At 44.1% G+C, this 18,625-nt stretch overlaps 1 protein-coding gene across 4 annotated transcripts in view; it reads left to right on the plus strand.

The window, feature by feature from the left end:
* Nucleotides 1–18,625, plus strand: part of DLGAP1 (DLG associated protein 1) — an 814,983-nt gene that overhangs the window by 406,421 nt on the left and 389,937 nt on the right. For all 4 annotated transcript variants that reach the window (XM_077270299.1, XM_077270301.1, XM_077270302.1 and 1 more), the window contains one exon: nucleotides 4,197–5,233. In XM_077270299.1, the coding sequence (XP_077126414.1) occupies nucleotides 4,268–5,233 (966 nt within the window). In that variant the 5' untranslated portion in view covers nucleotides 4,197–4,267. The remainder of the gene's footprint in view (nucleotides 1–4,196; nucleotides 5,234–18,625) is intronic.

Consider the following 18,625-nt stretch of genomic DNA (forward strand, 5'->3'; position numbering starts at 1 on the left):
CTGCTGTCATTTTATCTTATTTTTATATTTTGAAAAGTCACAAGGAAAAATATTAGATATGGATAAATAATAAATATCCCAGACATTAAACATATAATATACGGTAGACTAAGGTTTTCGTGAAACTGAAATACTGTTTACAGTTATCAATCAGCTTAATAAGAACAAAACATCTTGTAAATGTCAAAAGCATTTCATATTTCAACTCTCTTCTCATTTCTTCAGTCAATTGTGAAAGAAAAGGAAGAAAACAAACGTGATGTTGATTGATATTCTACACATTTATATTTGTGTTTTTTTTCCCAAAGAAAGCCCTTGAATTTCAGATTGAAAGGTATTCAGATATGCAGATTCTCCTCTCCGAATAATATCACAGATGTTTACTTGTAGACCAATTTTAAAAGTATAATGAGTTAGTAAAGTTGACTTTAAGAAACAATTGTTTGTCTACATTAGATTCCTTACGATAATCTGGCATCGTATGTCCATCGTACTGGTGGCTTCTCACTAATAATAGTACTAGGTTACTAGTGACATGTTACCCATGCTCTACATATGTAAGTCATCCCACAAAGAATTGGATCATAGCAGACAATAAGCAAATAGAGCATCTATGATATTGTGTTTTGACAGCACTAGAAGCTTTTTCCAAATAAAATTTATTTCACTTTACAAATGGTTTTTTTACTTCTCATTTTTTCATAGTTTTACTAGTAACATTATCTTCTCAAAACTGATATAGTGTATGGATTGAGGGAAGAGTGTATGACACCAAGATTCTCCACCTCTGTCCTTCAATTTCTCGCATGAGAGAATCAACAACGCTCATGTGACCTCGGCCTTAAACTGTGGCATGTCAGCACAGTAACATAAAAAGGAACTGTGCTTTCAATAACTTTTCAGACTAAGCTGTGGTGCGAATACATGAGGAATAACACTATTTATGGCCATTATATGGTTTATATCCTGCATTTTTAACCGTTTTCCCTGTTGTATGCTCTATCTCTTAATTCATAATTGATTGTGATCTCTTAATTCATAATTGATTGTGAGCTAAATGGCAGCAGACTTGGTCCTGTGATGTCTCCCATACACGACATGCACTTCACTGCTTAATTAGCAAACAGTCAGAAGCAGCAGAGACATGGGAGGAATTATACAGCGGCAGTGATCAGTGTGGCTGTGAATCCAGCTCTGGGGAGAGGTAAAAGAAGTTTTAAAAATGGTCAACACTATCTTTCTGTGTCTCCATCTGCCTATTTTCTTACGCCGCCCCTCACTCATCCTTCCCCCTCACCTCTCTACGGTGTGTTGTAGAGGTGTTGGCAGGTGATGTCTCCCATACATGGCATGGCACACAGAAGGGGACTCCTGGTCTTCACTGCTTAAGTAGCAAACAGTCAGAAGCAGCAGAGACATGGGAGGAATTATACAGCAGCAGTGATCAGTGTGCCTGTGAATCCAGCTCTGGGAAGAGGTCAAATAATTTTTAAAAAAGGTCAACGCTATCTTTCTGTGTCTTCATCTGCATGTTTTCTTATGCCGCTCCTCACTCATCCTTTCCCCTCACCTCTCTATGGTGTTGGAGAGGTGTTGGCAGTCCCTGTGTTGGCAGTCTGTCTTTGCCTTGTCTGTGGTATTTTTTTCAGAGTGGATGGTGAAATTAAGAGTCACAGAAAAGAAGAAGTGGCTCATAAATGTTGACGGTAGCATATTTTCCTGATCAAATATATTACAAAGTTCCTCTGACTGTTGATTTATACAAAGTTTTTTTTAATATTATAGCTTAGCCTCTTTGGTATTTTATTGACCATGGATGTTTATATATTGCAGAATATACTAGTGCTATATGAATAAAGCATACTAATATGTGTGACTGTCATTCAAACATTGTGCAGATTGTCATATTACCCCGAACTCAATGCTGATATTACTTTTTATAGCATGCAATGGTAGTAAGGAGGCGACATGTCACAATATGATTTTGGAGTGAGATAATGGGAACACTGCTTTATACCTGGCAATTGCTCCTTTATAGAAGTAATCATATCAGTGGGGTACTACATCCTCCCTGAAAGAGCCACACTGTGATTACCTGCGCTGCAAGGCACGAGCAAGCGTCACTCAATGTGCTACTGTATCTTTAGATGCTCAGAAATGGCTCTCAATACCCCTTGAAGCTAGAATGCGCCACTGAAAATAGTGCTGATCAAAGGCGTGTAAGCATGTCATTTTTCAGTCCGTTTTATTCCTGCTGTGCTGAGGAAGAGATCTCATGGAAATGCCTCTTCCATCTGCGTCTGCAGTTTCAAGGTGCTCGTTTCTTTTTATCTCCGATGGCAGATTCTCGGTAGCTGTTACTTTGTGATATAAACATTTGCTTATTAAAAGTTCTAACAGCTCTTAGATAACTTGTCAAATTATGTTAACCAATGCATTGTAAATGGGTCATTCCGGAAGAGTCCTGTTACAGTTCCCCTATTTACTTTACTATTGGTTCAGAAAGGACATAAATGCCAAAATTACATTTGGGCACTTATGGTCAAGTTACAACTGTGCATATATGAGAGAAGAGGTCATTCTGCTGCCTTTAGAGCTAAAGGTATAACCCGGGTGTAGTTAAAGGGAAGCAGATGCTCCTCTGCCACATGAGACACCAGTAATCTAAATCTTGTTATCAATGGTATGATAAAAAATGGTATAAGGTAGGTTGGGGCCCTGTTACAGATTTTACATTGGTGCACAAGAGCTTTCTGTAATGGTCCTTCACCCCAATCATCCTGCATAATTTTTAAACAGGTTATCCACCTTGGGAAAAGTCTGAAGTCACTCTGTTTGGCTGCAGACTGCTGATTTATGACAGCATGCTGTGCACATGCTGCCATCATTTCCTTGTATGGCTGGTGCAAGTTGGTGGTCACGTGACCACATGTATGCCACCTGCAGACTTGTGCGCGATTCTATGCGATTTGCATACTTGCAATAATGCACCAACTAGACGTGTTCGACTTCTGTCCATAGAATTGAATTGAGAGAAGCCAGACACGTCTAGTCAGCATGTGACCATCAGTATGCAAATCGCTTACATTCAGTCACGTGACTGCCCACTCGCTCTAACGGTACCACTGCACCGAGTGCCAACTTTTGCCCCAAGCCTGGACAATGCGATTAATACATGTCTTCCCAGATAGTGCAAAGGAACACGTGAATCTCCAAACTGCAGGACTGTTTGTGATCAGTTTTTGCACTTCCATTAGTTGAATATGTTTATCACCTGTTTATAAGATAAGTGACAAATATATGATTCCTGGAGATCCAACTGCTGGGATTCCCACTGATTATAAGATAGTGGCCCTATGTTCCCCATGTGAATGGAGCAGTACAACCATCACTGCTGGTCACAAGGGTGGCCTACTGCTTCATTCCCAAGAGGTCATGGGACCCACATTTTGACAATGTTAGTTGAATAACCAGTTTAAAAACCTGATTAAAATAATGAAAATATTCTAGATTTCAATATTTGTTGCATTTGTGATGGAACCTTTTAATAGTATTCTCATTTTAAAGTGCATGATAGGAAAACTAGGAAAAGGAAAGGTGGAATCAACTACATCGGATGATCATTCTTGTGAGTAATATGGTAAAGGGGTTATTCTCTGCTTAGATATTGATAGCTTATCCTTAGGATAGGGCATGAATTCCATATTGGTGGGGGTCAAAAAACTTAGCACCCAACCAATTAGCTATTTGCAGTGGCCGGATGTAAACCAGAGCCAGACAGCACAGCTACATACACTATGCACTGTCCATCCTCAGATACTGCATCTTAGGTTCTGTTCACATCAATAGGAGATAAGCTGCAGTACCTGAGAACAACCACTATAGTGTATGGAGCTTTACTGTTCCCACGGTGTACACTGTTTGCATCCAGCTAGCAAACTCCTGATCTTTAGAGGTGCCAAGTGTCAGACCCCCACTTATCTAATAATGATGCTTATTCCTGACCATAGGACATCAATATCTAAATGATGGACAATGCCATTGATTACAGCATTTGTGCCATAATTATTCTGTACTAATTGAGATACTAGCCATGTTCAAATTTTCTATGTAACTTTTTCATGTGACATGTTCATGTTTTCTATACTTGTAAATCAGATTACATAAACTTTCCTAACATATTTATTCTTTTATAGGCCTTGGTTTAGAACCTGACCACTGGCTACAATAAATAGTCAATGACTTTGGAATATCTTTCAGCTCAACTATGAAAGGATTATCAAGCAGCCGTAGCCATCATCATGGGGTTGTATGTGACTCAGTATGTGATGCCCTCCCTCACCATACAGATAGAAAGCCATATTTGCTCAACCCAGTAGATCCTCATCCTGCGGATCACCCTTACTATGCTCAAAGGAACTCCTACCCAGTAGAATGCATAATGCCCTATGGGGATCAGATTGCTAGCAGTACATTTCCAAGGAGACATTACAATTCCCACCATGAGCTTAAAGATGAGTGTGCTCTAGTGCCCCATGGAAGTGTTGGAAAAGGTAACCGACTTCCTACTAACCTCTTGGATCAATTTGAAAGGCAGATTCCTATCAACCGGGATGGATATCACACTTTGCAATACAAAAGGAGTGCAGTGGAACACCGCAGTGACAGTCCTGGTAGGATACGACATTTGGTTCATTCTGTCCAGAAACTGTTCACAAAATCACATTCACTTGAAGGCCCGACGAAAGGAAACTCTAATGGAAATAAAGCCAGTCCAGAAGAAATGCAAACTGTGAGGTATGGCAAACGAAGTAAGAGCAAAGAAAGGAGAGCTGAACTGAAACCGAGAACAAACATTTCAGGGTGGTGGGGTTCACAGGATAACTTAGACAATGATGTCTGCATGTACCATGGTCCCACTGCTGTCATGACTATGGGGAGATGCCCGGACCGCTCCGCGTCTCAGTACTTTATGGAAGCTTACAACACACTTAGCGAACATGCATTAAAGTCATCAAGAAGCAATAATGATGTAAAATGCAACACTTGTACAAACCTACCTGTGAGTTTACCTGTAAGTTTGGACAGCCAGATGCTAAAGAAAAGTTCTTGGGCATCCACACTAACAGTAAGCAGGGCTCGGGAAGTCTACCAGAAACCTGCAATAAACATGGATCAAGCTCTGGTAAAGTCTGACTCATGTCAACAAGAGAGGTCATGCCAGTACCTGCAGGTAGGCCTCCAAATGTGTTCCTTTGTCACTTGTCCTTGTTAAATCATGTGTAATTATTACTGATAAATTATTAACACAATGAAAAATGCAAAGCATTTGTGATGCCTGCCGTACATGATTATTCATTTGTTTATATTGAATAAGTGCAAATAGTCCTGATTAAAAAAAATTGTCTAAAGTTCCTGTGCAGAATTGGTTCCATGGTAACAACCTGCAAACAAACTGTGTAGTCTGACTCCGTAGTCATACGCTTTTCATCTGTACTCACTTCTCATGAACATATACTGTATATAGTAGAAGTGAGTGATATTATGGAATCAAAACAGTCCCAACAAGCACAGGAGTTATATTGTTGACCTTTGTTGAATCAATCTAGACATTCTTCGTTCAGTCCCGAGCTTTCGACAGCAAAAAGAAGGGTGAACCTATGATCACAATATATAATAGAGTCTCAAGAAAAGGACATCACTAAATCAGTGTTAATTAGGGTTGAGCGAAACGGGTCGATCATTTTCAAAAGTCGCCGACTTTTGGCTAAGTCGGCGTCTCATGAAACCCGATCCGACCCCTGTGCTTGTCGGCCATGCGGTACGCGACTTTCGCGCCAAAGTCGCGTTTCAATGACGCGAAAAGCGCCATTTCTCAGCCAATGAAGGTGAACGCAGAGTGTGGGCAGCGTGATGACATAGATCCTGGTCCCCACCATCTTAGAGAAGGGCATTGCAGTGATTGGCTTGCTGTCTGCGGCGTCACAGGGGCTATAAAGGGGCGTTCCCGCCGACCGCCATCTTACTGCTGCTGATCTGAGCTTAGGGACAGGTTGCTGCCGCTTCGTCAGAAGCAGGGAGAGCGTTAGGCAGGGTCCACTAACCACCAAACCGCTTGTGCTGCAGCGATTTCCACTGTCCAACACCACCTTCGGTGTGCAGGGACTGTGGAAGCTATTTTATTTTTTTTTTCCCCTCAGCGCTGTAGCTCATTGGGCTGCCCTAGAAGGCTCCGTGATAGCTGTATTGCTGTGTGTACGCCACTGTGGAAACCAACTGCTTTTTTCAAAGCACATATCCTCTTGTTCCTTCCTTTCTGCACAGCTATCTTTTTTGTTTGTCCACACTTTTTATTTAATTTGTGCATCAGTCCACTCCTATTGCTGCCTGCCATACCTGGCTTACATTACTGCAGGGAGATAGTAATTGTAGGACAGTTTTTTTTTTTTTTTTGTTTTTTTTTGTGGGAGATTAAGATTGGCATTTCTGCTACAGTGCCATCCCTGTGTGTGCCATCTCTCACTGAGTGGGCCATAGAAAGCCTATTTATTTTTTCCGTGATTTGTGTTCTAAAATCTACCTCAACACAAAAACACTACATCAATCAGTGGGAGAAAAATATTGGCCTCAGTCAGGGCTTGTGTGCCACTGCTGTGTGTGCTATCTCTCATTCAGTGGGCTATAGCAAGCCTATTTTTTTTTTTTTTTTTTTTAATATTATTTGGTTTCTAAAGTCTCCCTGAAAAAAAAAAAAAACCTAAAAAAACAGTGGGAGAGTAATATTGCCCTTTCAGCTTGTGTGCCAGTCTTGACTCCTGGGTGTGCCACCTCTCTCCCTTTCATTCAGTGGGCCATAGAAAGCCTATTTATTTATTTTTTTAAATATTATTGGGTTTCTAAAGTCTCCCTTAAAAAACAAAAAATACATAAAAAAACAGTGGGAGAGTAATATTGCCCTTTCAGCTTGTGTGCCAGTCTTGACTCCTGGGTGTGCCACCTCTCTCTCATTCAGTGGGCCATAGAAAGCATTTTTTTTTTTTTCCTTGATTTGTGTTCTAAAATCTACCTCAACACAAAAACACTACATCAATCAGTGGGAGAAAAATATTGGCCTCAGTCAGGGCTTGTGTGCCACTGCTGTGTGTGCTATCTCTCATTCAGTGGGCTATAGAAAGCCTATTTATTTATTTATTTTTTTTCTTATTATTTGGTTTCTAAAGTCTCCCTGAAAAAAAAAAAAAAAAACATAAAAAAACAGTGGGAGAGTAATATTGCCCTTTCAGCTTGTGTGCCAGTCTTGACTCCTGGGTGTGCCACCTCTCTCCCTCTCATTCAGTGGGCCATAGAAAGCCTATTTATTATTTTTTTTAAATATTATTGGGTTTCTAAAGTCTCCCTTAAAAAACAAAAAATACATAAAAAAACAGTGGGAGAGTAATATTGCCCTTTCAGCTTGTGTGCCAGTCTTGACTCCTGGGTGTGCCACCTCTCTCTCATTCAGTGGGCCATAGAAAGCATTTTTTTTTTTTTCCTTGATTTGTGTTCTAAAATCTACCTCAACACAAAAACACTACATCAATCAGTGGGAGAAAAATATTGGCCTCAGTCAGGGCTTGTGTGCCACTGCTGTGTGTGCTATCTCTCATTCAGTGGGCTATAGAAAGCCTATTTATTTTTTATTTTTTTTTAATATTATTTGGTTTCTAAAGTCTCCCTGAAAAAAAAAAAATACCTAAAAAAACAGTGGGAGAGTAATATTGCCCTTTCAGCTTGTGTGCCAGTCTTGACTCCTGGGTGTGCCACCTCTCTCTCTCATTCAGTGGGCCATAGAAAGGCTATTTTTTTTTTGGTTTTTTTAATATTATTTGGTTTCTAAAGTCTCCCTGAAAAAAAAAAAAAAAACATACAAAAAACAGTGGGAGAGTAATATTGCCCTTTCAGCTTGTGTGCCAGTCTTGACTCCTGGGTGTGCCACCTCTCTCCCTCTCATTCAGTGGGCCATAGAAAGCCTATTTATTTATTTTTTTAAATATTATTGGGTTTCTAAAGTCTCCCTTAAAAAACAAAAAATACATAAAAAAACAGTGGGAGAGTAATATTGCCCTTTCAGCTTGTGTGCCAGGCTTGACTCCTGGGTGTGCCACCTCTCTCCCTCTCATTCAGTGGGCCATAGAAAGCCTATTTATTTTTTTTAAAAAATATTATTGGGTTTCTAAAGTCTCCCTTAAAAAACAAAAAATACATAAAAAAACAGTGGGAGAGTAATATTGCCCTTTCAGCTTGTGTGCCAGGCTTGACTCCTGGGTGTGCCACCTCTCTCCCTCTCATTCAGTGGGCCATAGAAAGCCTATTTATTTTTTTTTAAAAATATTATTGGGTTTCTAAAGTCTCCCTTAAAAAACAAAAAATACATAAAAAAACAGTGGGAGAGTAATATTGCCCTTTCAGCTTGTGTGCCAGTCTTGACTCCTGGGTGTGCCACCTCTCTCTCATTCAGTGGGCCATAGAAAGCATTTTTTTTTTTTTTTCCTTGATTTGTGTTCTAAAATCTACCTCAACACAAAAACACTACATCAATCAGTGGGAGAAAAATATTGGCCTCAGTCAGGGCTTGTGTGCCACTGCTGTGTGTGCTATCTCTCATTCAGTGGGCTATAGAAAGCCTATTTATTTATTTATTTTTTTTCTTATTATTTGGTTTCTAAAGTCTCCCTGAAAAAAAAAAAAACATAAAAAAACAGTGGGAGAGTAATATTGCCCTTTCAGCTTGTGTGCCAGTCTTGACTCCTGGGTGTGCCACCTCTCTCTCTCATTCAGTGGGCTATAGAAAGCCTATTTTTTTTTTTTTTTTTTTTTTATATTATTTGGTTTCTAAAGTCTCCCTGAAATAAAAAAAAAACTTAAAAAAACAGTGGGAGAGTAATATTGCCCTTTCAGCTTGTGAGCCAGTCTTGACTCCTGGGTGTGCCACCTCTCTCTCTCTAATTGTGGGCCATAGAAAGCCTTTTTTTTTTTTTTTTTTTTAATATTATTTGGTTTCTAAAGTCTCCCTGAGAAAAAAAAAAAAAAAAATTAGGTGGGAGATTAATATTGACATTAGTGCTTGAGTGACAGTCCTGCGTGTGTGTCATCTCTGTGATTTTGTGCCACAGAAAACAGAGTGTGTAACATTGTGCCTGATTTTCCTTGTGGTCTCACCAACCTGTTAAGGGATATTGAAATCATACTGAAGTTATAGCTCACCGTGTAAGTTGTTTGACAGCAACAAATAAAGTTACTTTGGTTAAGATTTTAAAACAATGAGGAAGTCTGGTGCAAGAGGTCGTCGTGGGCGTTCATTGTCAGCTGGTAATGATGGTAGTGGTAGTGGAGCATCAGGTGGTCGTGGGGATAAAAATATTCCACCTAAGTCTGGAGCTGTGGAGCCAGTTTCGTCGTCAGGCTACACAAGGCCTCGAACGCTCTCTTTTCTGGGAGTAGGAAAACCGCTTTTAAAGGCGGAGCAGCAACAGCAAGTTTTGGCTTACATTGCAGACTCAGCCTCTAGCTCTTTTGCCTCCTCTTCCGAAACTGGTAAATGTAAAAGCAGCGCGTCGCTTGTGGATGTTCACGGTCAGGGACAAGTCGCTTCCTTGTCCTCCTCAGCAAAAACTACAACAAGAGAGAAGGATGCAGCAGGCGACACAACGGGTCACTCCATGGAGCTCTTTACACATACCGTCCCTGGCTTAGAAAGTGAAACATTTAACAGGCCATGCCCATTACAAGTATATTCTGACATGGAGTGCACTGATGCACAGCCACAGCCAGAGTACTATGCTGCTCCTTTGACTCAGACCACCACATTGCCCTCTCAGGGTACAGATCCACAATCAGACCCTGATGAGACTATGTTGCCCCGCCACGAACGCTATACCACCGACCGACACAGTGACACAGACGAAGTTGCACACGAGCTCGAAGAGGAGGTAATAGATGACCCAGTTATTGACCCCGATTGGCAGCCATTGGGGGAACAGGGTGCAGGCGGCAGTAGTTCAGAAGCGGAGGTGGAGGAGGGGCCGCAGCAGGCATCAACATCGCAACAGGTTCCATCTGCCGGGCCCGTATCTGGCCCAAAACGCGTGTCAAAGCCAAAACCTGTTGGAGCACAGCGTTGCCATCCGGTTAAAGCTCAGTCTGCAATCCCTGAAAAGGGATCCGAGTCTAGGAAGAGTGCAGTCTGGCATTTTTTTAAACAACATCCAACTGATCAGCGCAAAGTCATCTGTCAAAAATGTTCAACTAGCTTAAGCAGAGGTCAGAATCTGAAAAGTCTAAATACTAGTTGCATGCATAGACACTTAACCACCATGCATTTTCAAGCCTGGACTAACTACCAAACGTCCCTCAAGGTTGTAGCACCCTCGGCCAATGAAGCTAGTCAGCAACGCAACATCCCTTCCGTCACTGTAAGGCCACCATTTTCCGCACCACCGGCAGTATCTGTGCAGGTTTCTTTGCCAGCCAAAAGCAGTCAGGGTCAGGGAATCACCAGTTTTGTAGGAGGAAATATTGCATCTAGGGCACCGGCGGAAACAATACCGTCTCCAACCGTCTCTCAATCTGCCATGTACACCGGCACACCCGAAAGTTCCACGATCTCCAGCTCTCCAGTCCAGCTCACCCTACATGAGACTCTGGTTAGAAAAAGGAAGTACTTATCCTCGCATCCGCGTACACAGTGTTTTAACGCCCACATAGCTAGACTAATCTCGTTAGAGATGATGCCCTACCGGTTAGTTGAAAGCGAAGCTTTCAAAGCCCTGATGGAGTACGCTGAACCACGATACGAGCTACCCAGTCGACACTTTTTTTCCAGAAAAGCCATCCCAGCCCTGCACCAGCATGTTAAACAGCGCATCGTCCATGCACTCAGGCAATCTGTGAGTACAAAGGTGCACCTGACTACAGATGCATGGACCAGTAGGCATGGCCAGGGACGTTATGTGTCCATCACGGCACACTGGGTGAATGTGGTGGATGCAGGGTCCACAGGCGACATCAATTTAGGGACAGTTGTGCCTAGCCCACGGTCTAGGAAACAGTTGGCTGTAGGCGTTCGCACCCCCTCCTCCTCCTCCTCCTCGTCCTCCTGCAGAAGCTACAGCTCTTCCACAGAACGCAGTCTGCCAACCACTCCATCGGCAGATGACACTGTTGCACACCAGTTGTCCCATTATGGGCCAGCTACTGCCAAGCGTCAGCAGGCTGTATTGGCTATGAAGTGCTTGGGCGACAACAGACACACCGCGGAAGTTCTGTCCGAGTTCTTGCAACAAGAAACACAGTCGTGGCTGGGCACAGTAGATCTTGAGGCAGGCAAGGTAGTGAGTGATAACGGAAGGAATTTCATGGCTGCCATCTCCCTTTCCCAACTGAAACACATTCCTTGCCTGGCTCACACCTTAAACCTGGTGGTGCAGTGCTTATTGAAAACTTATCCTGGGTTCTCCGACCTGCTCCTCAAAGTGCGTGCACTTTGCTCACATATCCGACGTTCGCCTGTACACGCCAGCCGTATGCAGACCTATCAGCGGTCTTTGAACCTTCCCCAGCATCGCCTAATCATAGACGTTGCAACAAGGTGGAACTCAACACTGCACATGCTTCAGAGACTGTGCGAACAGAGGCGTGCTGTTATTTATTTGTGGGAGGATACACGGGCAGGCAGTAGGATGGCAGACATGGAGTTGTCAGGTGTGCAGTGGTCTAAGATACAAGACATGTGTCAAGTCCTTCAGTGTTTTGAGGAATGCACACGGCTGGTTAGTGCAGACAACGCCGTAATAAGCATGAGCATCCCCCTAATGCGTCTGCTGATGCAAAGTTTGACGCACATAAAGGAGCAGGCGTCTGCACCAGAGGAAGAGGAAAGCCTTGATGACAGTCAGCCATTGTCTGGTCAGGGCAGTGTACAGGACGAGGTAGCGGGCGAAGAGGAGGTGGAGGACGAGGAGGATGATGGGGATGAGTATATTTTTAATGCCGAACCTTTCCCGGGGGCACAGGAAATTGGTTGCGTGTCACGGCCGGGTTCTGGTTTTTTGAGGGACACAAGTGACGTAGATTTGCCTGCAACTGCCCCTCAACCAATCACAACCGGAGATTTGACAACTGGAACTTTGGCCCACATGGCGGATTATGCCTTACGTATCCTAAAAAGGGACACACGCATTACGAAAATGATGAACGATGACGATTACTGGTTGGCCTGCCTCCTTGATCCACGCTATAAAGGCAAATTGCAAAATATTATGCCACATGAAAACTTGGAACTAATATTAGCAACCAAACAATCAACTCTTGTTGACCGTTTGCTTCAGGCATTCCCAGCACACAGCGCACGTGATCGTTCTCACACGAGCTCCAGGGGGCAGCAGACTAGGAGTGTTAGGGGTGCACACATCAGAAGTGGCGTTGGACAGAGGGGTTTTCTGACCAGGTTGTGGAGTGATTTTGCTATGACCGCAGACAGGACAGGTACTGCTGCATCAATTGAAAGTGACAGGAGACAACATTTGTCCAGTATGGTTACTAACTATTTTTCATCCCTTATCGATGTTCTCCCTCAACCGTCATTCCCATTTGATTACTGGGCCTCCAAATTAGACACCTGGCCAGAATTGGCAGAATATGCATTGCAGGAGCTTGCTTGCCCGGCAGCAAGTGTCCTATCAGAAAGAGTATTCAGTGCTGCAGGTTCAATATTAACCGAAAAAAGGACTCGTCTGGCTACCCAAAATGTTGACGATCTAACATTCATTAAAATGAACCACAACTGGATTTCGAAATCTTTTGCCCCACCTTGCCCGGCCGACACCTAGCTTTCCTATGAAAAGCTCTTGCCTGTGAATTACTTTTCTAATGTCTAATTTGCTGCAGCTGATTGTACAGCATACGACATGTTTACACCTCCCTAAATGGCAAAACTCCCCACACGGGGCCGTGGTATCGCGACTTGGCGCAAGCACCCGTGAGACTGCTGTTTGTCTGAAGAGGTGGGTGTGCTCGCTTTTGGTTGACGGCATTGCTACTGGGTCCCTCATAGTACAATGTAGTGTCTCTGGCGGTGGTGGTGCGCACCCAACGTCAGACACACCGTTGTAACATGAGGGGCCCTGGGGCGGTCCCGCCGGCCTCAAGAGAGTTCCCCCCTACCCCAGCTCAAAATGTGCTCTACCACGTGCAAAATTATGTCGCACAGCTCCACCAATCTTTAGTCTATTCGCTGACATCATTCAATGTCTGGCACTGACAATACAAATTTGTAGACATCTATGATGCAACTTAAAGTAGTCTGTGTCTGTGTCCTATATTGGCACCATTAAATAGTTACTGCCAAATTACTATGTCAGAAACTCAGTAGATGAGCCCACCCCTGTACCTAAGTATGCCACCTTTTTTTTTGTTTTGGTTGTTTTGCGAGACATTAACATCTATTTATATTTTGGGAGTACTGGGACAGACACTCCTTGCACTACTCCTCCACTCACCACCAAGCTGCCTGTGTATCCATGTAACCGCTGTAAAGCTGCCATGAGCCTATTGTTTGTTATTTTAGGCCTTTGATAGCCTGTCTGCGGTCCCTACTTTAAATACTCCTCCACTCACCACCAAGCTGCCTGCCCGTGTATCCATGTAACCGCTGTAAAACTGCCATAAGCCTATTGTTTGTTATTTTAGGCCTTTGATAGCCTGTCTGCGGTCCCTACTTTAAATACTCCTCCACTGACCACCAAGCTGCCTGCCCGTGTATCCATGTAACCGCTGTAAAACTGCCATGAGCCTATTGTTTGTTATTTTAGGCCTTTGATAGCCTGTCTGCGGTCCCTACTTTAAATACTCCTCCACTCATCACCAGCTGCCTGCCCGTGTATCCATGTAACCGCTGTAAAACTGCCATAAGCCTATTGTTTGTTATTTTAGGCCTTTGAAGCCTGTCTGCGGTCCCTCCTTCCACTAGTCCTCCACTGACCAGACCACTGCTGCCCGTGTACCCCTGGAACCAATTATAAAGTGCCTACAGCCAGCCCATTTTTTTATGTTAGGCCTTTGAAGCCTGTCTGCGGTCCCTCCTTCCACTAGTCCTCCACTGGCCAGACCACTGCTGCCCGTGTACCCCTGGAACCAATTATAAAGTGCCTACAGCCAGCCCATTTTTTTATGTTAGGCCTTTGAAGCCTGTCTGCGGTCCCTCCTTCCACTAGTCCTCCACTGACCAGACCACTGCTGCCCGTGTACCCCTGGAACCAATTATAAAGTGCCTACAGCCAGCCCATTTTCTTATGTTAGGCCTTTGAAGCCTGTCTGCGGTCCCTACTTTAAATACTCCTCCACTGACCACCAAGCTGCCTGCCCGTGTATCCATGTAACCGCTGTAAAACTGCCATGAGCCTATTGTTTGTTATTTTAGGCCTTTGAAGCCTGTCTGCGGTCCCTCCTTCCACTAGTCCTCCACTGACCAGACCACTGCTGCCCGTGTACCCCTGGAACCAATTATAAAGTGCCTACAGCCAGCCCATTTTTTTATGTTAGGCCTTTGAAGCCTGTCTGCGGTCCCTCCTTCCACTAGTCCTCCACTGGCCAGACCACTGCTGCCCGTGTACCCCTGGAACCAATTATAAAGTGCCTACAGCCAGCCCATTTTCTTATGTTAGGCCTTTGAAGCCTGTCTGCGGTCCCTACTTTAAATACTCCTCCACTGACCACCAAGCTGCCTGCCCGTGTATCCATGTAACCGCTGTAAAACTGCCATGAGCCTATTGTTTGTTATGTTAGGCCTTTGAAGCCTGTCTGCGGTCCCTACTTTAAATACTCCTCCACTGACCACCAAGCTGCCTGCCCGTGTATCCATGTAACCGCTGTAAAACTGCCATGAGCCTATTGTTTGTTATTTTAGGCCTTTGAAGCCTGTCTGCGGTCCCTCCTTCCACTAGTCCTCCACTGACCAGACCACTGCTGCCCGTGTACCCCTGGAACCAATTATAAAGTGCCTACAGCCAGCCCATTTTTTTATGTTAGGCCTTTGAAGCCTGTCTGCGGTCCCTCCTTCCACTAGTCCTCCACTGACCAGACCACTGCTGCCCGTGTACCCCTGGAACCAATTATAAAGTGCCTACAGCCAGCCCATTTTCTTATGTTAGGCCTTTGAAGCCTGTCTGCGGTCCCTCCTTCCACTAGTCCTCCACTGGCCAGACCACTGCTGCCCGTGTACCCCTGGAACCAATTATAAAGTGCCTACAGCCAGCCCATTTTCTTATGTTAGGCCTTTGAAGCCTGTCTGCGGTCCCTACTTTAAATACTCCTCCACTGACCACCAAGCTGCCTGCCCGTGTATCCATGTAACCGCTGTAAAACTGCCATGAGCCTATTGTTTGTTATGTTAGGCCTTTGATAGCCTGTCTGCGGTCCCTACTTTAAATACTCCTCCACTCACCACCAAGCTGCCTGCCCGTCTATCCATGTAACCGCTGTAAAACTGCAATGAGCCTATTGTTTGTTATTTTAGGCCTTTGATAGCCTGTCTGCGGCCCCTACTTGCAATACTCCTCCACTGACCACAATGCTGCCTGGAGTGCCTGCCTGTGTATCCATGTAACCGATGTAAAACTGCCATGACTGCCTACTGTTTGTTATTTTAGGCCTTTGATAGCCTGTCTGCAGCCCCTACTTGCAATACTCCTCCACTGACCACACCAATGCTGCCCGTGTACCCCTGGAACCTATTTAAAAGTTCATAGAGCCTAGTTATATATTTTATTTACTATTAATAAGGCCATGATGGACTACGCTGTACCACGCTACAAGCTAACCAGTCGACACTTCTTTTGCGAGAAAAGCCATCCCAACCCTCCACCAGCATGTAGAAGACCGCATTGTCCATGCACTCTGGCAATCTGTGAGTACAAAGGTGCACCTGACAACAGACGCATGGACCTGTAGGCATGGCCACGGAAGATTACGTGTCCATTACGGCGCAATGGGTTAATGTGGTGGATGCATGGTCCACAGGGGACAGCCTACTAAGTCTGTCTGCAGTCCCTAATTCAAATTGTCCTCCACTGTCTAAATCGGAGCTTCCACCTTCTGGCTTTCGGCCTATAGTATCAGAAATTAAACTGCATTTGGCCTTCAACTTTGGTTAGGGCCTACTAACGGCTTCTGCCCCTCCCTGGTGTTGCCCTCAACTAAATAAAGCTGAGCTTCAACCTTCCGGCTCTCATTAAGTGGTTTTTAAAAAAAAAAATGGTGGTTAGGGCCTACTAACGGCTTCTGCCCCTCCCTGGTGTTGCCCTCAACTAAATAAAGCTGAGCTTCAACCTTCTGCTCCAAATTACCATTTTAAAAAATGCAATAGGCTTTTCCGGCCTACTAAAGGTGTCTGTCTGTGTGCCCCTGCCTGGTGTTGCCCTCAACTAAATAAAGCTGAGCTTCAACCTTCTGCTCCAAATTACCATTTTAAAAAATGCAATAGGCTTTTCCGGCCTACTAAAGGTGTCTGTCTGTGTGCCCCTGCCTGGTGTTGTCCTCAACTAAATAAAGCTGAGCTTCAACCTTCCGGCTCTCATTAAGTGGTTTTAAAAAAAAAAAATGGTGGTTAGGGCCTACTAACGGCTTCTGCCCCTCCCTGGTGTTGCCCTCAACTAAATAAAGCTGAGCTTCAACCTTCTGCTCCAAATTACCATTTTAAAAAATGCAATAGGCTTTTCCGGCCTACTAAAGGTGTCTGTCTGTGTGCCCCTGCCTGGTGTTGTCTTCAACTAAATAAAGCTGAGCTTCAACCTTCTGCTCCAAATTACCATTTTAAAAAATGCAATAGGCTTTTCCGGCCTACTAAAGGTGTCTGTCTGTGTGCCCCTGCCTGGTGTTGTCCTCAACTAAATAAAGCTGAGCTTCAACCTTCTGCTCCAAATTACCATTTTAAAAAATGCAATAGGCTTTTCCGGCCTACTAAAGGTGTCTGTCTGTGTGCCCCTGCCTGGTGTTGTCCTCAACTAAATAAAGCTGAGCTTCAACCTTCTGCTCCAAATTACCATTTTAAAAAATGCAGTAGGCTTTTCCGGCCTACTAAAGGTGTCTGTCTGTGTGCCCCTGCCTGGTGTTGTCCTCAACTAAATAAAGCTGAGCTTCAACCTTCCGGCTCTCATTAAGTGGTTTTAAAAAAAAAAATGGTGGTTAGGGCCTACTAACGGCTTCTGCCCCTCCCTGGTGTTGCCCTCAACTAAATAAAGCTGAGCTTCAACCTTCTGCTCCAAATTACCATTTTAAAAAATGCAATAGGCTTTTCCGGCCTACTAAAGGTGTCTGTCTGTGTGCCCCTGCCTGGTGTTGTCCTCAACTAAATAAAGCTGAGCTTCAACCTTCTGCTCCAAATTACCATTTTAAAAAATGCAATAGGCTTTTCCGGCCTACTAAAGGTGTCTGTCTGTGTGCCCCTGCCTGGTGTTGTCCTCAACTAAATAAAGCTGAGCTTCAACCTTCCGGCTCTCATTAAGTGGTTTAAAAAAAAAAAAATGGTGGTTAGGGCCTACTAACGGCTTCTGCCCCTCCCTGGTGTTGCCCTCAACTAAATAAAGCTGAGCTTCAACCTTCTGCTCCAAATTACCATTTTAAAAAATGCAATAGGCTTTTCCGGCCTACTAAAGGTGTCTGTCTGTGTGCCCCTGCCTGGTGTTGTCCTCAACTAAATAAAGCTGAGCTTCAACCTTCTGCTCCAAATTACCATTTTAAAAAATGCAATAGGCTTTTCCGGCCTACTAAAGGTGTCTGTCTGTGTGCCCCTGCCTGGTGTTGTCCTCAACTAAATAAAGCTGAGCTTCAACCTTCCGGCTCTCATTAAGTGGTTTTAAAAAAAAAAAATGGTGGTTAGGGCCTACTAACGGCTTCTGCCCCTCCCTGGTGTTGCCCTCAACTAAATAAAGCTGAGCTTCAACCTTCTGCTCCAAATTACCATTTTAAAAAATGCAATAGGCTTTTCCGGCCTACTAAAGGTGTCTGTCTGTGTGCCCCTGCCTGGTGTTGTCCTCAACTAAATAAAGCTGAGCTTCAACCTTCCGGCTCTCATTAAGTGGTTTTAAAAAAAAAAAATGGTGGTTAGGGCCTACTAACGGCTTCTGCCCCTCCCTGGTGTTGCCCTCAACTAAATAAAGCTGAGCTTCAACCTTCTGCTCCAAATTACCATTTTAAAAAATGCAATAGGCTTTTCCGGCCTACTAAAGGTGTCTGCCCCTCCCTGGTGTTGTCCTCAACTGAACAAAGCTGAGCTTCCACATTCTGGCTTTCGCCCTATACTATCAGATATTAAACTGCATTTGGCCTACTAGTGTGGTTAGGCCCTTGAAACAGTGTCTGCTGCTCTTGGGTTTGCTACTCCACTGAACAAAGCAATGCCGCCTGTTTAGTCCTGTTACCAATTTTGAACTGCATGTAGCCTACTTTATTCTTTGGCCCTATATCTGTTTCCTCCTCATCCTGCCCATTGCCCAGCCACTGCTAAATGAGTCTGCTGGTACATTGACCTAGACCACTACATTCCCCTTGTACTCTACACAGCCAGAATCTGACCCTGCTGAAAGTAAGGTTC

This window comes from Ranitomeya variabilis, chromosome 6 (assembly GCF_051348905.1).
Source record: "Ranitomeya variabilis isolate aRanVar5 chromosome 6, aRanVar5.hap1, whole genome shotgun sequence".
Classification (NCBI taxonomy): Eukaryota; Metazoa; Chordata; class Amphibia; order Anura; family Dendrobatidae; genus Ranitomeya; species Ranitomeya variabilis.